General features: G+C 35.2%; 1 protein-coding gene across 1 annotated transcript in view; it reads right to left on the reverse strand.

Annotated features, from left to right (window-relative positions):
• LOC150105953 (ankyrin repeat and BTB/POZ domain-containing protein 2) overlaps positions 1–27223 on the reverse strand; it is a 228455-nt gene that overhangs the window by 164770 nt on the left and 36462 nt on the right. Inside the window, exon 4 of the mRNA XM_090394597.1 lies at positions 8473–8634. Coding sequence (XP_090250723.1) covers positions 8473–8634 — 162 coding nt within the window. The remainder of the gene's footprint in view (positions 1–8472; positions 8635–27223) is intronic.

Here is a 27223-nt window from a genome sequence, read left to right on the forward strand (position 1 = left end):
TGACAAAATGCACAATTGGGTGTTGCTGCTGCAGATCAGGATTATTCAAAAAATAATGTGAACTGCATAAATGAATAAATATTATTGACACTAGGAAGACTACCATTACGGGTGATTTCAACTATGGGAGATATCAATTTAAGAGAGGAAAACCATGCAAGAGGAGGGAAAACAAATTTATAAAATTACTTGTAGGTATAAAGAAGCAATGGAATGGATTCATACTACAAGAAGAACGTTGTATCTAGTAGTAGTATCTGAGAATCTGTCTATAAATTAATTGACTATTTGCCTCTAATTCAAGAGAGTGATGATGCAGTTTTGACACATAGGAGATGACAACGTATGTCAGAGATTTGACTAAGAAATGGCATATATGGTTTTTTTCTCCCCAATTTATCTGGGGTTTTTCTTCCCACAAGTAGGCAAACCGGCCCTGTGAACACACGTATCTACAGACATAGGACACACTGGGAGGCATTGAGCTAGCCACCTTAGCCTCGGGACAGGTACAGCTTGAAAGGGCTTAGGATAGCTCTGTAACAGGTCAATAGGCCTAATACAAAAAAGGAAGAAGAAGAATGGATATACCACAATACTTCTGGAATATGCCAAGGCAATTGACAAGATTTGAGACTGGAGATCATTATACAGGATGGGTTTACAAAATAAACTTGTGACAATTATTGGAGAGTGAATAACAGACATGTATTACAAAGTGTTGTATGTTGGTGTTGAATCTATGAGGAGGAAGAAGATGAACAGTAATGTACCTCAGGATACTGTACCATTTTTGTTTAACTTATATATCGGTGATATTCAGGAGGGTCTTGAGTATGATATCCAGTTTAATAGACAAGCTTAGGTGTTGGACATAATTCATAACTTAGTTTAACAGTATTACAACACCAAAAGAACTAAATCATAAAAAGATGTTTATTAAATGGCTTATATTACACTAGATTTCAAACCAGCATCTTCAGAGCAAAAACATGTTACAGTTTTCATGTGATAATGAGTAAGTGAAACAATTCAAATTGTAATGGACAAAAGATCTAAAGTCCTAATTTGGCACCCTCCAATATTGTAAAAAATAAGTATTATAGTTGTGTAGGAATTGATCTTAGGATACCAATCTCCCAAATTTTTGGCAAATTAATGCAGTCATACTTGTTAAGGTTAGAAGAATGCTTCATAGACATTGCTGATTCTAAAAATAATTTTTCTGACCTGTATTGACTTCTATATAACATTGGTTTTCTTCTATCTATTCTGTGTAAAGCAGTGTCCAAAGCATGGTTGCCAATCCTAGACTTGCCATAATAATGGTAGTGAATGTATTTCTTATGTTCTCCAAGGTTAAAAGAGCATCTTGTATATCTATAGTAGGCTAAATAGCAGTCACAGGGAACTTCATACACTCCAGGATATGCTAAAGGATGGAGTTTTTCCTTAGGAGAACAGATCAGAGTTGCTAATTTGACATGTGGTTTGAATGTGATGCAAAAGTTTATATTTTATTACTATTTTGGCTATCTTTCTTTTCAGATGTAACTGAGATATATAGGATAGGAATAGTGGAATTTTGTACTTGTATGTTTCAGTTCAGGGAGGAGGAAATAGGAGAACTATGTAGTTAGTAATCCAAATCCAAATCAGCTAATGCCTTTAATTATATTTTATTTAATTGACAAGGCATTTTAGTCATATCTAACTTTTGGAGACAAAGTGGGCATTTCAGTCTCCACTGGTAGCCAATCAGAGATAGTTGGCCCAAGACTATCACTAATTATAAGCAGTATCCAATAAAGAGATGACAAGTGTTGCCATCATCTCATTGTCCCTAACCCTAACATATGTTATTGTCTGTAATAGCATGGGTTTTACAGCCTATCTGGAATTACCGGTCAAATTCATCCCACAGGTGTTCGATGGGGGTTGGGGTCTTGACTCTGCACAGGCTAGGGCAATCGTTTAACACCCATCTCTTCATACCATTCCATAACAGCTGCAGTTTGTGGCATGGGGAATTGTTGTCTTGATAGTAACATGGGCCCATTCCATTAAAACTCCACAGTGTAAGCAACACCTGATTATCCAGAATATCAAAGTACTGAGCTGCCTTCATGGAACCACAGATGATGACCAGTGGTCCCACTCCAAACCAGCTGAATGTACCCTACACCGTTACTCCTCCACCACCAAACTTTACTGTGGGTACAGCACACTGTGGTAGCAAGCATTCACCAGGCTGCATAGACACACCCACACCCTGCCATCAGAATTGAAACAGGTAAACCTTCATTCATCGCTCCAGAGTACGTACTGATTTCTACTGGTCAATTGTCAAGTTCACATGCTCTTTGTACCAGGCCAGATGAGCCACCTTGATCATCATTGTTGTGATAATAAATTTAGTTTAATCCTTTATCCAAGTGTGAGCAAACAAAGCTTGCGCCTGAAAGTATCTTCAGGACTCGGGTAAGGTAGTACAACACTGAGCAACTCATTGCAAAGGTGGACCAAGATACCATCACTCCTATCTCAGTATCTCCCATAATGCAAAACACATCTCCACAAGGAGATGTATAATGTTATGCATTAAGGGAAGGGCCACTACCCAGACTAGTTTCAACCTTTATCGAGGTCTCTTCAGTGGGAGCCAGGCCCAGATGTGGAGATACCAGGCAGAAGCAATAGCGAGGTCATCTTTACCTATAGGAGTTGCGAAAAGGTGTGCCATCTTTTTTATTAAATTACTCTGGATTTAGAGAAAGATGTTGAAAGTTTATTTTTCACTTGGTTAGACTATAATAAATTTAGTTTAATCCTTTATCCAAGTGTGAACAAACAAAGTTTGCGCCTGAAAGTATCTTCAGGACTGGGGTAAGGAAGTACTTGGTCCACCTTTGCAACAAGTTGCCCAGTTTTGTACTACCTTATTCCAGTCCTGAAGATACTTTCAGGCACAAACTTTGTTTGTTCACACTTGGATAAAGGATTAAACTAAATTTATTATAGTTTAACCAAGTGAAAAATAAACTTTCAACATTGTTGTGATGTTCAGCTTGTGTGCTGCTGCTGCTGCATTTCCATGGAAACCAGGAATTCTGGTCTTGAAATTCACGTTGCTCTTGTTATCATTCAGGGAGTGAGAGGTGTGATTGAAGTCTAATTAGCGGAATAATGAATTACTGACCATTTAAAACTATATATTTAGAAATTTATGTACATTTAATCATACAAATACAACATTTATTTTACAAATGATATTCTATCTTTTTCAAATTAGCTACTTGAATACAAATTCTACCCTACGGTTCTTCTTTATGAACTGGTCAATAATATCGTCATGAAATGTTGGTTGTAACTTAATTTTCCCAAGCAACATGTACACTTGTAAAGGCTGGCTGAAGCTCACTGGCTAGAGCTATTTTGACTGCATGCGGAAATGAAATCACAGTGCTGCAGCAAGGATCTGGAAGCTTCAACACCCGAGCAAGCCAAGGTAGCTTTGACTAGACAAGCAAGCATCAGCCTTCGATACACAACGCAAAGCTCAATTATTGCTGCGCAAGTTTAAGACGTCTTCTGTCTACAAAATAAAAGCCTAAATGTAATGCTTATAAATGCATGCATTTATTAATAAATAAATATTACTTCTTTCTCAAGTAATGAGCTGCGCAGCAAGCATAGAGAATTTGCCCCTGATGGAAACCCAGTAAATGGAATTCTTTTTGTACAGTATTGGTGCTCACCATGGTGTTACTGGTGCTCTAGAACTCATTAAGGATGGTCTGTGCCGATTGTTACCAGTTTTTGCGTGCCACCCGTTTTAACACCCTCCTGTCGCTTTCAGTCATTTTTGGCAGCCATCCTGTTTTCCTGCACCAATGATGCCATAACATCTCCATTTGTAGATCAAATCGCCAACTATGGATTTTGGATGCTCCAGTTGAGCAGGATGTACATGTATGGACATCCACCAATGTGACAGCCCACAATGGTATCTCTCTCGAAGTCACTGAATTCACATCATGTTGCCATACCACCTGTATTCAACTGCTTCGATGAAATACTGCTTCTCACTATCTATACACCAGTTTTTATGTTATTAACAAACCTGGAATGTTTCACAACTTCAAATAACAGGGGCAGTGGCACACCAAGGGAGGGGGACAAGGGACCCCAAAAGAAAAAGTTTAAAAATACTAGAAATTTTTCCAAAAATCTTGTCATAAATAAAATTCTTTTTTTTTTTTTTTTTTTTTTTTAATTTATGTGGTGTCGTGTCTTCTATTTCTAAACTACTTATGAATTAGTGGTCACATAAGGTGGGAATACCCTATAGCTCTCGGGAATCACGGCCGCTGTGAACGCAAGTTGAACGAAATAGTGTTCGGTTATCATGGTATCATGCATTGGCGATCACTGCAGATGCTCAGTCATTTTTCGTATGCAATGCGTAGTGTGTATTCTCAAATCGTCTACTCAACTCTCCCCCCCAAGATTAAATCTTGAGTGCTCCCCCCCCCCCCCCCCGAGTTTAAATCCTGAGTGCGCTGCTGAACAGGGGTGTCCGGAATTACCGCTCAGATTGTTGGTAGATACAAGAAGGTATATTTTTACGTTTCCTTGATTTACGAAGATTTCAAAATCAACAGAAAAAAAACATAAAAAAAGAAAAACAAAAGCATAAACGCAACATGTCAGCAGAGTTAGCGATGTTTTTTGTTTTATATTCTATGGTATTGTGGGTAGAGATAACGAAATTTGTTTAAATTTACAAAACAGTTTGTTTATGTTTTGGTCCACCGTGAATCATATTGTAAACACGGCTCAAAAAGTGAAAATTTTACTAATATTAATATTTAAGCAACAAACTAAAAACGTCATCTAAACGTATCGCAATTCGACATCTTCCTCAGCTAAAAAAAAAAAGCAGAAATCACTTACCATTGAGATAATTCGACACGTCGAATCAAGTGAGTGTCATTCTGATGTGTATAACGCATTATTAAAGCCTTCTACAGTTTCAACAATGTTAACCAATGCAGATTAGAATAACTATATTATAATATGTTGGAGGAGAGAAGGGAAGGCACAACAAACATCCTTCTTGCAGATCTTAACCAAAAAAAAAAAAAAAAAGACAAGGAGCCTGTCGATCCAGATGACTCTCAACCAGCCCATCTGATTAAAGCCTCTACATTATGCCATTATTTTTACTTTAATTTATAACTCATTGTCGTATGTTATTTATGTAAATAATTATAAAATAATCATAATTCTTTATAAAAATTACAAAATTATTCATTCGTAGAGGTCAGTGTTTCGTACTGAAGGAACCAGTAGCGCACTCAGGATTTAATCTTGGGGAGGGAGGGAGACCGAGTTGAGTAGACGATTTGAGAATAGACGCTACGCATCGCATACGACCTATGACTGAGCATCTGCAATGATCGCTAATTCATAAGTAGTATAGAAATAAAAGACACGACACAACATAAATAAAAAAAAACGAATTTTATTTAGGAAAAGATTTTTGGAAAATTTTCTAGTGTTTTTTCCTTTTTCTTTGGTGGGGGGAAAAGGGCCTGTCCCCCCCTGGGTGTGTTAATGGAAGGAACCAATCTCTAAATACATTATAATTTACCTCAATTTACAAACGATTCACTTTATGAACAGTTGGTTGGGAACCTATCCCTTAGTAAAATGAGGCCTGTTTATGCATTGTAATACATTACGTTGATGTATGTATGTATGTCGTTGTTGTATATTATCCTAGAAATCGGCGTTTCCCAAATTTTTCCTACGACAGAACACTTCACAAATCCTGAAATTTTAACGGAACATCTTGGTTAGAGTCCCATTCCAGGCTCATATTAATATTAATTTTGATAATTTTTCACGGAACACTTATTCACTTTCCGCGGAACACAATTTGGGAAATCTGTCCTGGTATATATTGCAAGAATGAAGTATATTGCAGTATATAAGAGTATATTGCAGGAATGAAGGAACCAATAGCTTATACGGGAATTGAGGTGAATAAAATGAAGGTGAATAGTGTATTACAAAACCTTAATGTGAATACATCTGTGGGATTGGATGGTATACCAGCTCTGGTCTTACGTGAAGGGGCTAAAGAATTGTCAGTGCCTTTGACCATTTTGTTTAATTTGAGTCTCGGGTCTGGGTTAGTCCCGAGGGAGTGGAAAGAGGTTCCAAGACTGCTGTTGCAAATTACCGACCGATCAGCATATCAGGAGTCATTGTCAAAGTTTTGGAGAAAGTAGTCAAGAGAAAAATACAGGAATGGATAGATGAAAATGGGATACCGTATGGGAAACAGCATGGTTTTGTGAAGGGTAGATCATGTCTCACTAACTTGCTTACCTTTTATAACACAGTGAGGGCTGAACTGGATAAGGGTAATTGGTGATATTGCTGGACCTTGCTAAGGCCTTTGACAGGATACCACATGGAATTCTAATCAGTAAACTGCAGCATATGGGGATGGATATAGGGTTGGTTAGATGCATAGGAGGGTGGTTGATGGAGAGATATCAGAGAGTAGTTTATTCAGGGGTAGAGTCCAAAAGACGACCTGTGACTAGTGGTGTGCTACAGGGTTCTGTTCTTGGACCACTACTGTTTAATTTGTTCATTAACGGTATAGGAAAGGATCTGAGAGTAACTGTTCATTTGGTTGCTGATGATGCAAAGTGAGCAGAGCAATAGTGAATTCACATAATGTCAAAATTTTGCAGGATGATTTGGATAGATTGGAGGACTGGGCTAAGGAGAATGGATATCAATTTAATGTGACAAAGTAAGATTATGCATTTTGGGGTGAAAAGATTAGCAGCAGTATACCACATTGGTGGAACTATACTCCAGGAGATTGATGAGGCCAGGGATTTCAGAGTGTTGGTGGATAGGGAGTTGAAGTTTAGGGGACACATTGCAAAAGTGGGTAAATCAGCTCATCAAATCACTTGGTTACTGAAGAATACCTTGACGAGGAAAGACAAGCAAGTTATTGTCCCTCTGTATCGAGCCTTGATAAGACGACATCTTGACTACTGTGCCCAGATTTGAGCACCAGGGTTTCTTCTTGATGGGGAGGAGGTGGAGAGGATCCAGAGGTGAGTGACCAAGATGACAGTAAGTCTATGGAATGAACCTTATGAGAAGAGGTTGAAGATTTATGGGTTCCAGAAATTGGTTGATAGGCAGAAAAGGGGTGATATGATTGAGACCTTCAGTAATTTGAATGGATATTTTTCAGAACAGGAGTGGTGGTGGGGGGGGACTAGGGGCCATCCATGGAAACTGGCAAGAATGTGGTTAGCAAGGGTGTTAGAACTAGGTTTTTTTTACTGGAGAGTGGTGAATGAGTGGAATAAGTTGCCAGAGTCTGTTGTGGGTGCCATGACTGTGAATGAGTTTTCAAGGCAAAGTATGATAGATACTGTGTGGATGTTGAATAGTTGTTCTTGACATGATGTTTAGGGCCTCCCTCGATGAGTCTAAGGACTCCTTGGAGTTGCCCGTAATAATGATAATAATAATAATAATAATAATAATAATGAATTATCTAGGATAACAGTTTATACGTACTGGTATTCTGGATACATCGTTGTAAATACTGTACATACATACATACAACGTATGTACAGTATTTACATAGTATTTCTGTGCCGGAAAATATCTTCAAGAACCAAAAAAACTGAAAAATTCTGAAGTCGACTATAAAAAAAATTCTAAAAATATATTTTTTAGGGAAAAAACAACTATTTCATTAATCGTTACATCATATGTTAGAAAATCGAAATTCGGTTCGGCTTGGATATGCTGAATGATGTAAATAAGCATTACGCATTTAACCCCGGACAAATTTGTAGCATAAACATAAGAAACAGTTTGCGATTTTTACTTTTTATGCAAATAAGCACTATGTAGTTGTACATTATATCAGTGTTTTTTCTTTAAAAAAAATTGTGTTCCACAGAACCTTAGAGTTCTGTAAAAACTTATTAGGTAGTTAAAACTTATATCGCAGAGCATACTACAGATATTAATAACTTGTTTTAGATGTTGTTTTCTGAAAGAAAAATAGAAAAGAGAGAGAGAGAGAGAGAGAGAGAGAGAGTCAGTGAATGAGAAAAAAATTTTTTTTCATTAAGTTTACTTATTCCTATAACTTATGTTACTTTATTATTTGTAATATTATGTATCATATGTTTTCTTGATTAAAATATTTTGCACGCCACCATTCATAGTCATAATAATTTCATGAGGGTTCTGCGAAAAAAATATTTTTACGTAAGGTTCTGCAGTCTCAAAAAGTTTAAGAAACACTGGTCTAGGGGTAGCTGACAGCTTCCACGAAACATAAGTTTAACGATCGAAAAATAACCGAATCTAAATACTGTCTGTATATGATCAACTAAACAGATTTATTACCTAGTTCGTTGATGCTTCCAACACATGTCGTCAACAGATGTTGCTCCATCGATTTGAAAGACGGTTGCTTAGCCTGTTCCTCTCCCTGGTGGAGCTGCACAGAACTTCCTGGCCTACTACTGTTGTCAGGTTGGCTGGGCCAACGGGACAGGGAGAGAACACCTATAAAGAAATGGCGGAAAAGTTATAAGCACTTACGTCATGATAAATTGCACTACAATTTATTGTGTCATTAACCTATCACATTCAGATGATATAATATGATGTTTCTGTAGAAAGATTAGAAACGAATGAAGAATGGGTCAATAGTAACTACTAATTATCTTTGATATTTACTTCATCCAGTCATGACAGCACAGTAATGAATTTCCTGTATTCTAATGCTGTGTCAGATTCCATCATGAAGGGAACAAAGGGAGATGAAGGGGAAAAAATGAAGTATTCGAGTTTTTTTTTTTTTTTTCCTGTCTTTGCCTTTGGAAGAAGTTTTAGGAAGGTTTTCATTTAACTCTGTTTTAAATGATTTTTTTTTATTCCAAATTTTAGTTTGGTTGTGCTGCCCAAATGAAAATCATATATAAAGATAGTAATATTGTAATTATGTATATTATTATAATAATTTTCATCAGGAATGCATTTATATTGGGTGAGTTGTGCCTTGGGAACGGCTACGTACCAAAGTAAAATGTGACGCTTGTTAATTAATTTTTAATGATACTATTAGAGAATGGTAAGTGGTAGTTGAGGATTTATTTAATTTTTTTTTTTTTTTTTTTTTTTTTTAGGGGTTATGGAATGATCGAACTCATTTTTATTCACAGTGAAAATGAAAAAGGGTATCGGATGCTTACTCAGTAACTTATAATACGTAACATATATTTTTATTAGCTTTTGAATATAGTAAATATGTCAATGATGGATAGGAACTTGAAGTTCTGGAATAGTGGGCATTCCAGAGGTGCTTTGTCGATCCACAGGATAGCTGCAAAAAGGACGTTAACCAGCAGAGATAATGATATTTTAATTCCCATCAGATTGCATTTGGAAGACTACACGGATCGGATCGCCTGGATGTCGACAGGATAAGACAATTTTGAGGGAAAGTTTAAGAGATGATATCGATACTATGACACGCCGGCTATTAGAGCAGAATATATGTAAGCTGTCGAGTTTGTTGGTTGGGGAGAAGGATATGATTGAGACGTTGTTAAGAGACAATTACTGGATGGGTGATGAGAGTATTTCATGGAGACCTATAAATGCACTACCTGAGAGGACAGCAAGAAATTAGAATGGATAAATTTGGAATGCATGCATAAATGAATATTAAAATTACATGGAAAAGTTTTAAGGATATCGTTCATAATCAGTGGTGACTCGTGGCTTGATATCGTGGGGGTGCTGCAACTTTAGAAATATACATACACACTGTAAGTACAGTGTATACGTGTTTGAATAAAATATCAAAATAATGATAAAAATTTAAAAAAATTAAACATGAAAAAATATTGTTTATTATCGATAAAATTATACAGTTTGGTATAATTCAAAATTACTTAAAAAAATAAAATATATTCTTGTTTTGTTTCATGAAAAAATATTGTTTATAATCGATAAACTTATACAGATTAGTATAATTCAAAATTACTTAAAAATAAAATCCATTATTATAACCCCAATAATGTTCTAAAATAAAAACTATAACAAATGGTATGTCTTTAATTGTAATGTCCAAATACAAAGAGACGGAGTAAACACGATAAGCACTACGAACACTTTACTACTGGCACAAACTGCATATAAACAACAGTGGAACTGCGCGACGGACAGTACCGCATTACGCTAACAGCTCGTATTTCACTATGATGTGCTTATGCTTGCGCGCGTACCAATATGACACTGTGGTAAACACAGTGCTGCTAGCGTCCTTCGCCCTCCTAAGTGCTACAAGATGGATTTTTATTATTTTTTATACAAAATAAGAGAATTGTATGGGATTGTTGATGATAAAATTAAATATTACAAGCAAATATAAATAAATTAATAAATATATTTATATATCGAGAAAATTTGGGGTTGCTGCAGTTCCGCAGTGCCTATGTACGATCGCCCCTGTTCATAATTAGATATCTAAATTTATCGCGGGAAGTACAATCAAAAACAAAACTGGATTTGGTTTGAAGAATCACCATGTTCTTCGGGAAATGCATCGTAATTAAAAAAAAAAAAAGAAGAATACTAGTCTGATAAATCAGCTGGGTGTGGGGGGGGGGAGTTATCATTAAATAAATTATTAAAGATTTCAAAAATAAATTTTAATTATGATACAATTAGCTAAGAATGTTAAGACCATTTCTTTAATATGACTCACACTTATGAAAGGTTATAAACCTGTATTACATTGGTGGGATAAGGAGGGTTTTATTATTTAATTTTTTTTAATACTTTTAGATAATCCCGAAACCCTGCTCTATAAAATAAGCAGGGAACTGTGTGCATAACAGTGGAAAGCCCCCCCCCCCCCCATGATGTGTCTTTGACTCCATGGAGGTTTTTTTATAATAACGATAATAATAACTTTATCAAGATACTTCGGACCTTTATCTGTCAAACAGAACGGAAGTTGTGTAAAATAGCGCTGTGAGTAAGATTTCAGAAAGACCCTGCTGAAAAGCAGAGGTCCTTCAAATATTTGCTTACAGTGCTGTTTTACACAACTTCCATTGGAAATTATGTAAAACAGGGTAGTAAATAAATGTATTCCGGGATAGCTAAACCTTTTGTTCTTATTTTATTGTTTTCAAAGAGCCGGAATGGTTAGGAATAGTCCCTACTGAATGGAAGTTTGCAACGATAATACCAGTTGATAAGATGGACTCATCGCATAAAATGGAGAAACTCTAGGCAAGTTAATCTTAGAGTCGATAAACTAATGAAAATTTAATTAGGAAGCTTATACATCTTTGACAGGGACTGTTCACTGAAGAGATTTAGGAAGAGGTTAGGAGGAAGATAATGTTGCGGTAATGACTACGATAGTAATTTACTTTAATTTCAGCAAAGCCTTTTATAATGCTCGCAATGGGTATCGATGATAAATTAGTTCAATGGATTAATTGAGAGATAATTGAGATAAGCTGCAAGAAGTAGTGTTTAAAGGAAAGATTTCTATGAATCAAACGGTTAAGAGCGATATCTCGTAGAGTTCAGTTCTAAGCACTTTGTTAGTCGGCATTTCATCAGTTATTTAGATTCATCTATTAACACTGCTCTTTTTGCTATCGATTTAAAATTAGATAGGATAGTAAACTGTACAGATGACCTGGATTCTCTCTTCAGAATGATCTTAAAAGACCAGAAGAGTGGACAAAGTATCAGAGGTTATCATTCGCTTCGGGGAAATGTCATTATGTTCGATTTTTAATAAGGTACGATTAGATTGGTGTAAATCGAATGGGAAGTGTTTGGAAAGAGCTACTAAATAGAAAAATTATGGTGAATAGGGAATTTAAGTATATAATCATATTATTATGACCATATTAGTTAGAGTAATCATATTAGTACTACAATCAGTAACGCACAGCAGACTTTTGGTCTAATTAAAATACGTCTCTGTATTCCTTGAGTTCTTTTAACGTCTATTAGAAATCTAACCAAATCTGAGAGCCATAATCCAAAACAAAAATATGTTGAGAAATTAAATAATAAAAGTTATGGGATTTCGTTGGTAAACTGCCAATTGTTGAGTTTCAACTAATCAGAAGTGGGATAGATTTTATTGAAGCTTATAAATTGGTTCACAGAAAATACAACGTAGATATCCATTCTCTGTTTTACTTGGCTAAGCTTGGACTAATAGGGACCATGATAGAAAACGATGAAAAAAGAAGAAAAAGTAATTTTTAATATTATTGTGGAAAACTTCTGGAATGGTCTTCTGCCAGATGTAGTAGATAAAAGTAGTCGGACTAGCATTCAGAATGAAAGAGATATGTCATGGAGGGAGGGAAGGTCTAAAAATAAATAAATAAATGAATAAACAAAACATGAAAGATAAAATAAATAAAATTGTTTCTGTATTAGTTAATACAGAACTAATTTAATTATGATCAATTTTCTTCAAATCGGGATTAAGTAGGATTATTCTAGTAAAACTGTCTTCTGATGTATTATTGAACAGTTGATATTATTGTTGCTAAGATTTTTAAGGTTTACTTTGAGTTTGGAACGTCACCGAAGTAATCAGTTAATTTGTAATTAAGCAACTCGTAAAGGGGAGTGTTATGGATATTATTATTATTAATCGCTATCATCACTCATAAAGTTTGAATAATAGTTATGATAATATGTACAATTAAATAGACATTCAAGGAAAATAGAGATTAATAAGACAGTTGAAATGTTTTTGAAGATCACTTAATGATCAATGCCAAATATCTGGCAGGAGAATCGTCACATAGCATTTAAGGAATGTGTACAACAGACTAATTTCACCTTCTCACTGTTACTACTAGTTACCACTTCAGATGAAGTATCAGCAGAAAAGGAGTGGAACTGGCAGAATATTTGCTTAAGTTCAGTAACACCTCAGTAACACCTTTCAGTAATTCTTCTAAATTACAAATACAAATTCTCTCTAAATACAAATATATATTGGGACAATAGTGATTACAGAAAGAAAGGAGCAAGTATAGTATTCAACACTTCTCACGAAGATAATCTTCTTGAATGGTAAGTAGTTTCAAATAGAGTGATATGGGCAAGAACCGAAATAGAGAATTGGACATCGAGACTTATTTGTTGTATAGTTCTGCAGGAAGTTCTACGAAGGAAGAAGTGGAGGCATTTTTCGAGTCGCAGAAGGCGGATATAAAGGAAAAGATGATCCTTGTTAGAGATCTAAACAGAGTTGGAAATGAATACCAGACATATAAAAATGTTTTGGGAAATGGGAAAAAAAAGAGTAAAGCTAATCATAATGGTAAGTATCTGCTGATATAAAGAGAGTGTTAAAAATGATATCAGGATTGTAGAATACTGATTATGAAGACAGATCGAGAATTTGCAGACTGCAAACACTAGCAAACAGGAGAAAATGGATGATATGATTGAGACGTACAAACTTCTGAAAGGGTCATACAGGAGTTCAATTGATGGAAATTTTTATTTCATGGAGGATGGGAAAAGGACAAGAGGGCATCCTTGGAAGCTGAGAATGAATGTCGCTAAGAAGGGGATGAGATCAAGTTTTTTTTTTTTTCATAGAGTGGTGCATGATCAGAATGGATCGCCACTGGATGTTGTGTGTGCATGCAGTATGAATGAATTCAAGGACAAGTATGATAGTTGTTGTGTCCCTGACTCCCTGGAGATCTCTCTTAATAATAATAATAATAATAATGAATGCCCCTAAAACGGGAGATTTATAACATGGGATAGTAGAGGTTGTTTTCTCAAATGAGCGAAATTTCGATCGTTCAGTGTTAATTTAATCGAAAATGCACCTATTTTTCATATATATATTAAGGCATAAGAGTAATAAATACAATATTCAGTACTCATAAAACAAAGACATGTTAAAGTAGTTCTTTAGTTTCAAGCTTATACATCTAAACCTTTGTTCATCAACTTGTGGTCCGCGGACCAGTGCCGGTCCGCGGAAATTTCCTGGCGGTCCACCAAAAATTTCTTCGTCTCTCAGAAACAACGCTAGAGCCAAGTATATCAAATTTTCTAACCTCTAAGCAGCAGCAGATGTCGCACTAGTTAAAAACTGTAATTTTATAACATTGGATTTAATAAATAAAACACTATTTAGATTGGTTTATGTTTCTGTCTTAGCCGTCAGCCGGTCCGCGAAATATTTCTCCTATTTTCCCCGGTTCGCAGGTGTGAAAAGCTTGAAGAACGCTGATCTAAACCACATATTTAGCTGGTATGTTTAAGTTGAAGCTCATAGCAGGCTGAAGCTGCTTTTGTAAGAATGTCGCAATGGAAAAAACCTGATTTGCAGTTTTCAACTTCTGATTGTAGACATCCTTTAAGGACATTTTCAATCTCCCTTTTCTTTAGAATTCCTCATGTGGTCAGTCATGTTCTTCCAAGAGATCCATGGCACTGTCTGTCAACTTAAAAGCCAGAAGATCTTCATTTCTCAGTACGCAGAACTTATTTACACATAAATACAATACCTCATTGACCAATAAGGCGGTAGAGACACAAATTGGACACTTAGTATAGCGGTTGGAGGTAGGAAAGAAGGCACATGCGTGGAAGCTTCCACTCGATTTGGGATAGGCAACAGCATTATATACGAAAACGAAATTGTGTATATGCAAAAACGCGTATAAAGAGAATTACCTATATAAATAAAAATAGTGTTTTTTTATTTTATTTATTTTTTACTGAATCAGTTAATAACCTGAGAAACTTTTTTTTTTCAACTTGTTTATATGTGGAGTGGTATGCATGAAATCAAACGGGGATTCGTCTTTTTTTTTTTTTTTTTTTTTACATTACTCTACTGGATGCAACTAGTCGCGGCTGTAGCAAATGCAGAACGCCGCCTAATTGTCTTAAATTAGGTATCGGATTATATGCTATTAAACAATATTAAAATATTAAATAATTTATTCATTGGTTATACTTTTACCAAAAATAAACTAATTATAAAGAAATATTTCTTGCTTATTCTGTTGCAAATTCGTTCAAAATTTTATTAAAATTCAATTTTCTTGCTTCGTCACAGGCGCGTTGGTCCAATTAAACCCAATCGGTGAAATTGGACCCGTTCTATATGCACAGATTGAAGACAACTACAGTGTTCCTGAGACAACTAAAAAAATTAAAAAAAAAAAAAAAAAAAACGAAGTTATAAGAATGATTAAATTTGTCAAATGAAACGGAAAATTTATTTTTAATATTTTAAAATGCTGCAAGCTTATGAACGTTTATGATTATTCTAATATATATCATGAAAGCATTCACCTTTCAGTTCTGTTGTAAAATAATCATGAATCAACAAACGTTACGGTTTTCAATGAAAGGTTAATATTTACTCGGCAAAGAAGGCACTGTTTATTTTTGTTAGATTTCAACGCATCTAAAGTTAACATATTCTGTACGTTATAGTTGCCTCATATCTTGTCTGGAGTTCAGAAGTGTTATCTCAAACTTTGCTGTTGTTTCATTTTGCTTGATACTAACGCAGAGCTCGGTATTTGAATCGCAGCTGTATCTTAGCAACAAAACATTACGCACTTCCGCTTTTGCATACCAATTTCAGGTGCGGAAGTAGACTCCAAGTCGACAACTACAGAATAAGGAAGAATGTCCAATGTTATTGCAAAAAAAAAAAAAAGTAAGACCGTGGTGGTAAGTTAAAAAATAAATTAAAGCTCACGTTTTTGTAGCATGGGTTTATTATGCACAACAATACAACTATGACTGCACTTAGATGTGAGATAACATGTTTAAATTACCTGAGTGACGGAGCAAAATGAAGTTAGCTTGTGTTGATTCTATCAACGTTAAAAAGCAGGTTTATATATGTTATAGAGGTTGGTAAAGACAAGTACCACCAACACTTTAGATAAATTTACGTAAACTTTTAAAAAAATCTCCCTGAATAATTTCCTTATCAGACAACACGCACAAATGAACGCGAACTTCCTGTTAGCAACCAAACGTAACACTTTGGTTCACGAGAGAGATTTTGGCATTTTAAAACATCTTCGTACACCAGTTCAAGGTGCAATGACATGTAAGGTACACCTTATTCGAAATTATATTGTTTACACTTATAGGTGTACGTAAATAACATTCCTATTGATTCATAAGAAGAAGAAAAACAGGTATATGAATAAAAAATATCAGAATTCCTTTGAAAATACGAGTAGTAATAATAATAATAATAATAAAAGGATTGTAGTCAAAAACTATTCTAACTTAAAATCGCTTCTATCTGCAAAACAGGATTATGCAACATCAAATCAGAAACAGACGGACGTGCGAATCTTCTGTCTGGTGCAAACAGAACTCTCGTACTTCATACGTTTTCTACATACAAGTATAACAGAATGCAACTAGTCGAGAAATAAGAGGAACTTATCACAATCAAGTATGAATACCTGTATGTGTTTGATGACAAGAACTATAAAACAAATATAAAATAAGTTATCACCTATATTAGAGGCTCGAAATGCAAATATGTATATATACGATATGATCTGATATACAATCATCGTCTGCTCGATGCGTTCATTAAAAAAAAGGGTGTATTGGAAAATCAAATAAATAGGCACACGAACATTCTTAGAATAAATAACTTCAAAACATTAACGAATTGAAATTTCAACAGAACATATTAATTAATAATGACATATGATAATTGAAAATACATCATGACAAGCAGTTTAGTTACTTTTTTAAATAACGAAATTCATGTACAATAAAAGGATATGAAAGATACTGTAATAGTTAAGCGATAGTTAAGCGCCTCCATAGTGCATTTGGAAGAAGGACGGTATGTGGCGCTTCTCGTTGTGACGACAGGAATCTTTATATGGGATTTTCGATTGAAGGTGAGTTAGCCGATCTCATACGAAGGTAGCAGGGTTTTTTCTCCCGGAAACTGGAGTTTTAATCCCGCGCACAAGCAAATCGACCTTGAGAAGATACACAATTTACAGACAAAAAATATTAGTGGTGGTGGTGGGCAATAGACGGCATTGTGTAGATGATGGTAGTACAGGTTCTGTGTAGTTGGTGGATTAAAGGGTAGAAACGGAGAATTGTAGAGTAGAGTGCCCTCCCTCAATGAATTCTTGGACTCCTTGGAGGAGTCACGTAAATAATAATACAACGTTTGGTGATTTTCTTCCAGATAGTTATATTATTTTGTTAAATCCGGGATCTAATCAGTGCATGCTTCTTCCTCCTTTAAGTGGTTTGATCAATCACTTTATTGAAAATTCAATTCTCGGGAGTTTCATATGTCAAAGCTGAACTGTCTAGTGTACTGCTAGTTCGGTTTGATTTTTCTTTCTTATTCCATGTAAACTTATTCAACCCTAATTGTATTAGCATCAGATATAATTTTATAGCTAAACTGTGTTATTGCTATCAGTTCACAATCGCAAGCGAGTTAAATGTTTTTTTTTTTTTTTTAATAATTTTCTGGAGATTTTCATAGTTCATTTTGTGTTCTGTCTCATAGTTCTAAATTTGTTTTTTATTTGCTTCTTCCCCCCTCCAGAGCCAGCAAAATGAGATCTCCTTTGGGATATACACTATGTTGCAAAAATAATATGCATATCTCAATTTTTCGCAGACTTTTTTTTTTTTTTTGCATAAAAGTCCACAATATACAGTGTAAGATCATCTTTGGCCGCGATCATAGATAACATTTCCAGTGCAGAAATGCTAGACGAATACTGGTATTCTGGTCCGATTCCTCCACCGAAATTATAGTTCCTGTAGTGAAGTTTGACATGCTGATCTTAAACATAAGAGATGTTCTAACTCTTTCTACAAAGAGGGGCGGGCGACTGAAAAGTTCTGATAGACACTTAAATTGAGGTTCTACCTCGATTCCTTAATGGTGATTATCACAACTTTTCAGCACACCCTCGTAATTCCTAATATTTTCCTTTTTCTCAAATAATCATATATGTTTGTTAACTAATATACTCGTAGGTTAATATTGTCCTCATATAAGTTTTGTAACTAAAACAGTCTATTATTCTGCACTCTTTCCAAATTCTTCCCATTACTTTTCTAAACTACTTTTAGTATACTAAAAAGTAGTAACCTGCTTTTAGTATACTCGTATGGTCTCCCCCTAATTATCTTACATCGATATTAAAGCTATCCTTTTGAGTTTCCATTTTTATTTTTTAAGACTCTGGGTTTCATTTCCGAAGCTTTATTCCACTTTCTTTGTAACACTACTTGAATAAGTAAGTTAACACTAAATAATTACAATATTTAAGTAATTGAAGACCTTATGAATTCATTAACGCACAGCATATGAATTTGTGACCCGTATTGAATGTATATCGTTTTAATGATAACCATTGAACTTTCTTTTTTAACCCATCTTTGTCTTTCTAGGCTCATTTCAGGGATTATGATTAATAGTGATATAACTATGATTTCTAGGATGCTCGTCATAATACGCTTTCGAGAGACAATCAGACTACGAATTTTTGACCCAAGAACCTTCGCTTGGGTCAGCCTCGGCTTTCAAGTTTCCCGACCCTATCCCTCCCATACTGCGCGATTTCGCGGTGTGGTAGTTAGTTACTCCTCTGTCGAGACAGTTATCGACACAACTAAGCATTCTTGTATGTTTTCTATCAATCCCAAGTACTCTTGAACCGGTTTGTCTGTTTGTAAGAGAAAATAGCTGAACGAGGATAGCATTTCCTACATTCCACGTGCTGGGTAACGTATCAAATATCAGGAAATGCAGAACTGCTCTCACTACCACCTTTTAAGGTTTTGTAGAACAGGAACAATATGAGTTTTTCAATATATATATGTGGATGTTAGCACCATCGACTTTGCATTCCCAACATCCTTGCTTGTAGCTCTTCAAAGAAAAATGGTTCAATGACAAGGAAGCGTTCGGAGTGTATACATTTGAAATAAGTATCGGGATAGCACTCATTTTCAGAAATATCTAAATGGCACACACCTCCACAGAATATATGTTTTTTTTTTTTTTTTTGATAAGTCTGCACTCTACTAATCACGCTTTTCACTCTTCCCTGCTTTTCACAGTTTATGATAATACGAGTCAGCTATTTTGAGCGTTCTTCCTTCAGTGTGACCACTAGTCAGTGTATCGTTGTTAGACGCACTGGTTACTTTGCATCCGACGTTCCATTTCGTCCCATATTCTGATGGATTGAGTTGAGCCTCCGTAGCTCAGCCGGTATAGACGAAGCCCTTTGGTCGGAAAGACCTGGGTTCGATTCCCGTCAGTAACGTGAGGAGCCTTTATCTGGTCTCTTTCGACTAAAGGTGAATTAGCCGGTCTTATAAGGGTTTGTTCTTTTTTCACCCTGAAACTCGGGTTTTTCGTCCCCAAGAACAGGCAAACCGGCCTCGTGAACACACACGGATTACAGTCATTAATACTTAAGACCCAGCTATAGGCCTGATTTGTCAACTATGCCAGTACCGAGCCCGGATAAAATTAGGGGGAATTAAGATAGTGCTGTACTTCCCTGTAAAAAAGGGCCTCATGTATCATCATACGCTTAAAAAAAATGGATTGAGCTCAAATTTTGTTCACATAATTTTCTTCAGTCCATGTCTCAATTAGCACCTGCAATATGACATGGTGTACTGTCGTGCTCAAAGAGACATGGAGCTATTCCTTAAAAGCCACAATAGGAAGCATTGCATTATCTGTTTGCAATATTTATCGGCATTGATTCTTCCAGTCACTACACCCAAGGGCCTAGTCCGGACCAACTCCAGACCACTACATCTGAGAATACGAACATCCCTGTCATGCTTCACACCACTCGCTCATCCGGTCAGAAAATAGTGTACCATGATTCGTCACTCCGAACAGACTTCAGTGTTTTACGTAGCAGCCAGCACTGTTGATTGTCATTGGTAATGTTTGGTTTGTATGCAACTGTTCCTTTGTAGATATCGAGACAGCATAGAACTTTATTCCCTGCTAACCTAAATCCCTGCAGACTTTTTTAAAACGTGTTGATCGTTTCCAACATCGCAAATGATCCTCTCTCTCTCTCTCTCTCAAATCTGTCATATCACTGCACTCACGGCATTCGTTCTTCCAGGCACGAGACCCAAGGACCGATATCCTATAAAATTCCTTCAACTATGTCTCAATCATGTTCTTTCTTTAGCGTATCTGCTAAACTACTCTGTAGTCTACAATTGCTTAATATGTTATCGCCGTCAATATTCCATATTTCTGATATCCACCGTCACACGAACCTTGAAACGAATGTTTCCACTATGACAAGGTGAAACTCTAGTAGAGTGTGAGGAGACTGTAATTACCATTCGCTTTTGCACACAGATTACAGTTTGCACATCTTCCTGAAATCCAAGTAATCACATCTATGCCCAGTAATCTGGTCCGGATGCCACAGGAACAAGGGATTCACGATCTATTGACCTGGATAATTTTGATAGCTGGTGGTAAGTTATTGGCAACAATAATGTATGCATATGTTGGATTATTCTATAATGACTTCTGGTAGAGGGAGAATATTTTAAAATTCTCCACGAGCTAGTCTTTTGCCTAAAAGCGTGTTTTAAACCCCACGCAACCTTTGTGAGTGCGTGCGTGTAAGTGTTGTGCTGGAGATCAGAAACCGCATCATAAGTTTACACCAAGTGCCGGAGTGCGATTCATATTAAAAATAATAATAAAAAAAAAACCTCTCCAATTTAGCTTTATTCTTTTCAGTTATCTCTAAGTCGCCCTCATATTCTTGAAGATTAAACATGCAAAAAAAAAAAAAAAAAAATCTCCAAGACTTTCTTCAAGCATGACTTTGTTTTTAGTCATTTTTCCTTAAATTGTATACTCATAATTTCTTACACAGAAATTTAAGTTCTTGATATCGTTTTATATCAGCAGATAGAGAGATAATTTGAAAGTACTTATCGTAAGATGACTAGCCTGTTGTACACAATATACATACAAAATGCTAAGGGAATCTGTTAAATAAGATTTATCAATCAACTTCTATTTGCCCACCTCACCAAGCTCTTATTATGCTAAGCGAACTCGTTCAAAATGTATCTTTTAAGCATTTAAATTGACCTCGAGTACATTCTCTACTAGTTGCAAGTTTATGTGCTGTTTTAATGGACTCCATTAACATTTAATTGCCTTATTTTAGCAAACATGCAACTTCGAAGATCATTAGTCACAGTTGTTGTAGCGTGTTAGTAATCGTTCGTGCATTCTGCAGTCATTAGCTATAAAAGATATCTTTAGTAAATACCAAACACAGACATTGGTATGCTGTCCACTGTTTCTTGACAACAGTGAATAAATGAGTTTCATGAAGAGGTATTTTTTAAAAGAAATATAGTACATATTGGCCATTGGATCGCTTATAGAAAAACAAGTTATAGTTCAGCATCACGATTCAGGTCCACCAGCAATTGAGGAAGTAATGTCCTTGTTTTAAGAAAAAAGAAATGGGCAGTACTGAAACCCATTGACTATATTATGCGCACTGGTTTTATTCTGGTATATAATTTTCACTTTTCTTAAAAACGTATATAAATAAATGGAGCTTTGCTGGACAAATTAGTCGAGTGGTTGGCATGTCCATTTTCTGACCGATAGCTTGTAGGTTCGAATTCCACTGTGTTCCAGGATGTTTGCGAATGCCTTTAGGTGTTCGATAATTTTAATCGCCCGTTGCGAGAAATTCACCCCGCTTAGTGGAAGTCCGAAGTGACTTAAAAAAAAACTAAGTGCCACGTTTCTGTTTCTAGAGCAGGTTTTTGATATTCTCTACCTCTTCTCCAGCTGTACTAATGCACTATATCTTTTTCAATTTTTTATTTTTATATTTTATTTTTTTGCAAATGGGATTATCGTAAAAATAAAAAAAATATTAAAAAAAAAAAAGAAGAACGCGTTTGATTTGTTCGCCCCTGTTAGCTTAGCAAAGTTGGAAATTCATTCATGATAGAAGAACACAAGCATATCACAGACATAATACTCTGGTCTACATAGCCTTAGTTGCTTCTGCAGTAAATCCGAATACGACCCTCATTATATCGTGATGGCTTGTTAACTAAAATTCTTCTGATGTATGATAAGATGAAACGTGTTATAATATGAAATGATTACTATCATTTCGACTTCGAAATCATCACTTCTACATAATTGTAATATCTATTCGTTTGTTCTTCCATCATGCTTATGCGTTTACTGTACTTGAATATTTCTTTCGATCTAAAATAACTAAAATTCTTCTGGTGTATTGATTCGGAAATCAATTAAAAGTACATCCCACAAGAATGTGGGATGTCACCCACCATGTTTAAGATCTACCTTTAAGATTCTTGTCTGAGGCTTTTGAATGTCACATACTCAGCTATCCCTATCCCTCATACGTAACAACTTCTCTGCAACTGATATGAGCGTGGTCGGAAACGTTCTCGGCCTCCACCATAGATGGCAACACTATCGGTAAGATTTTTTTTTTTTAAGTTGGTACATCTGTCATAAAGATCCATGTGAAATTTCAAGTCATTCTATCAAGTAGTTTGTTTTATACAGCTGTCTGAAGCAAAAGAGTTGTCTGTATCCCTTGAAATGGATAAAATTGAGTATCATGCGGTTATAAAATTCTTTATAAAAGAAGGTTTAATGCCAAAAGGAATTCATTCGAAAGTTCATAAAAGTTTATGGGCACTCTTTTCCTTCGGTTTCGACAATTAAGAAATGGGCTGCCGAGTTTAAACGTGGCAGCACCAGCTTTGAAGATGATCCACGTGAAGGACGTCCAAAAAGTGTGACAACACCAGAACTCATTGATTAAGTGCACGATATGGTATTGGATGACCGGCGAGTCAAAGTGCGTGAAATTGCTGAGACTATAGGCATTAAAAAGAACGTGTAGGATATATTTTGCACGATGAATTGCAAATGAAAAAGCTTTGCGCAAGATGGGTGCCACGCTTGCTCACAGCAGATCAAAAACGCACTCACATGAAATCTCTGAACAGTGCTTGGAGCGTTTTAACAAGAATAAAACTGATTTTGTGCGTCGATTTATTACTATGGATGAGACTTGGATTCACCATTAAACATCAGAATTCAAACAGCGGTCAATACAGTGGACAGAAGCCGGTTGTTCAGCACCAAAGAAGACAAAGTCGGTTCCATCAGCAGGAAAGGTCATGGCATCGGTGTTTTGGGATGCTAACGGCATTTTGTTTATTAATTTTCTTGAAAATGGTAAAACAATAACCGGGGGATACTATTCCGATCTTTTAACCAAACTAGACGAAAAAATTCATGAGAAAAGACCTGGTTTTCCAGAAGAAAAAAATCATCTTTCATCAGGACAATGCATCTGCCCACAAAGGTGTTTTGGCAATGGAAAAATTAATGGGTGTGCACTATGAATTGTTGAACCATCCACTCTATTCCCTAGATTTGACTCCCTCTGACTTCCATCTCTTCCCATAACTAAATCTCTTCCTCGCTGGTCAGCGTTTCCTTCGAATCAAGAGGTGATTGAAGCTGTAGAGGGGTATTTTGCAGATCTTACTGAGAACCGCTACAGGAACGGGATAATGGCGCTTGAGCATCGCTGGAATAAATGTATTAATGCTAAGGGATATTATGTTGAAAAATAAAAATAATTTTGAACTTATAAATTCGTTTTTTCATTGTTAGGCCGAGAACCTTTCAGACTACCCTGGTATGTATTTGGTATTGGATGACCGGCGAGTCAAAGTGCGTGAAATTGCTGAGACTATAGGCATTAAAAAGAACGTGTAGGATATATTTTGCACGATGAATTGCAAATGAAAAAGCTTTGCGCAAGATGGGTGCCACGCTTGCTCACAGCAGATCAAAAACGCACTCACATGAAATCTCTGAACAGTGCTTGGAGCGTTTTAACAAGAATAAAACTGATTTTGTGCGTCGATTTATTACTATGGATGAGACTTGGATTCACCATTAAACATCAGAATTCAAACAGCGGTCAATACAGTGGACAGAAGCCGGTTGTTCAGCACCAAAGAAGACAAAGTCGGTTCCATCAGCAGGAAAGGTCATGGCATCGGTGTTTTGGGATGCTAACGGCATTTTGTTTATTAATTTTCTTGAAAATGGTAAAACAATAACCGGGGGATACTATTCCGATCTTTTAACCAAACTAGACGAAAAAATTCATGAGAAAAGACCTGGTTTTCCAGAAGAAAAAAATCATCTTTCATCAGGACAATGCATCTGCCCACAAAGGTGTTTTGGCAATGGAAAAATTAATGGGTGTGCACTATGAATTGTTGAACCATCCACTCTATTCCCTAGATTTGACTCCCTCTGACTTCCATCTCTTCCCATAACTAAATCTCTTCCTCGCTGGTCAGCGTTTCCTTCGAATCAAGAGGTGATTGAAGCTGTAGAGGGGTATTTTGCAGATCTTACTGAGAACCGCTACAGGGACGGGATAATGGCGCTTGAGCATCGCTGGAATAAATGTATTAATGCTAAGGGATATTATGTTGAAAAATAAAAATAATTTTGAACTTATAAATTCGTTTTTTCATTGTTAGGCCGAGAACCTTTCAGACTACCCTGGTATGTATTCTCTTAAACAGATTCATGACTGACTCGCTCACATTCATCGTTGATTGTTGGTTCTTAGAGCGTTGATTCTTAGAGTCTTCTACAAATGGGAAATGAATCGTAGACCTTTTCGAGATTTTCAACAGACAAATCTGTTTCCTCGATTATTTTTCACTACTGTTTCAAAATGAAAATATTATCGACACATGACTTACAGGACTCCTCCAATAAAGCCAGTCTGTTCTTCTGACACACAGAAGGCAATAATCTTCTTTAACCTTGTAGATATAACTTCACTTAATAACCTACTATTCATCACAGTAATGTCTCTGTAATGTGAAGGATCGTTCTTATCACCGTTTTTAAAGATAGATATCATTATCATGCGTAACGCCTATGTTTGATCTCTAGAGGATTATTTAAAAAAAATAAAATATACAAAATTAATGTAATAAATTAATATTTATAATACATTAGTATTATAAATATATAATAGTAATATACTATAGGTTTACAGTTTTCTTGGATAGGACTCACATAAAAAAAATAAAATAAAATAAAGAAATCAACACTGAGCACTACTTTTAATACCTGCTCTCTGACTTCTAGTTTTAATAGAATTTTTATTTTTTAAATTGAAAATGAAATTAAGTTCTATGATTTTGATTTTTCATTAACTAGAAGAGATTATTTTTTTAAGTTTTTTAATTGTTCTTTTAATAGATTTTGCACACGCATGTTCATTTTAATTATTTACATATAATATAGTTTGAAATTGTTCATAGTTGAATTTTTCATTGCTGTTATATATTCATTGTTTTTGCAAGGAATATCGTAATGTCTGTGACAAATTTCACAAATTCACATTTTGAGAACTACATCTTTAATGATGGAGTTCTCAATTTTGTTTTGCCTAATTTTACCAATAAAATTTATCCGACTGAAATCAAAATTAAACTACCTGTTTTTCTTCTTACAGTCTTCTACATACTTCATAAATGTTAAATTTTATTCAATCCCATACAAGTCAGGGAGTAGTTTTTGGAATATACTCGTAATAATATCAACGGGTTTTTGTTTCTTTGGACCAACACAAATGATCCGACTGAAACAAATATTGGAATGGTTCGACCAATTATTGTAGTAATAATAATAATAATAATAATAATAATAATAATAATAATAATAATAATAAATTACAAAGAAACTAAAATATATGCTTCATCTTCTAGGACTAGAACAGAAAACAAAATTAATTAAGCTGTCAAGTGTTTATTGTAATTAGTATATTTTGTTTGCCCATGACTCAGAGAACTCGAGTTCAAGAACCTTGAACATTTCTTGAACTAGATAGACAAAAGATTACAAATATTTCGGGTGTTTCTTATATTCTGTTGATCTCGCTATGAAGGGTTCTAGACCGGTGATTTGGAAAATTCACGTTATAAAACATAAGATGCATTCTATAACATGCCGGGGTTATCTCCAAAGCTATAAATTTTACAGACAAATGAAATTGTGAGAGAAAGATGGAATTAAGATTATGAGAAACAGAAGCCAACTACTGAACCCCGCCTAGGTGTATATCATGAGTAGCTAAGAGGGTTGGTTGGCTTCCTGCTCATGAAATGTAGTGTAGACTTTCTTTATTGTGCCTTTAGGGAACTTCGAAGATGTATTGTGCGTGTGTGTGTGTGTGTGTTAAGAAAGGGAGGGGTTTCTTGTACAGTATAAAGTAAAAGACTGGTTATTTTATTTCTTTTTACTGGAAGTAATAGAAGAATATTCTCTCTCTCTCTCTCTCTCTCTCTCTCTCTCTCGTTCTGTCTCTCTGTTTCTAACAAATCCAGTACTTTAGATACCCTGACTGATGTATTTCTTCATCATTATCCATTTACAGATTAGATTTGGCCTTCTGTCTAAAGTCGTTCGTCCCTTTCATTTTGCTATTTTTTTTAATTCATAAAAAAATAAAAAAATTTTATGAATTTGTTACAGAATTATTTTAATTTATAAATGAATATTATACCAATGACAACTCTTTTTTTTTAAATATTTTGCCATTGTTTTTCATTATTTAGAATTTTGTTTATTTATTTTTTTAAAATTTCGATTATATTTTATTTCTGTAATTTTATTTTCGATTAGTTTTCATTGGGAGAAGATAACCATACAAAACTATTTTTTGTTATTTTCTAGAGCATTCAGTGAACTTTATTTACATTTTGAAAAAACTCTTTTGATTTATTCTATTATATATGTATTATATTATTTTTTTAAAAATTTTTATTTTATATTTGTTTATATTATGCATATTTCTCTAACTTTGCAACAAGTCCAATTTCTTCTTCAAGTTATATGAAACACGATTTTGAAACACCAATTGAAACACGAAGTTTATCTTCGTGTTTCAACGCTGAATTATGA

Source organism: Typopeltis vanoorti, chromosome 6 (assembly GCF_054136105.1).
Source record: "Typopeltis vanoorti isolate ZY-2024b chromosome 6, IOZ_Tvanoo_1.0, whole genome shotgun sequence".
Lineage (NCBI taxonomy): Eukaryota > Metazoa > Arthropoda > Arachnida > Uropygi > Thelyphonidae > Typopeltis > Typopeltis vanoorti.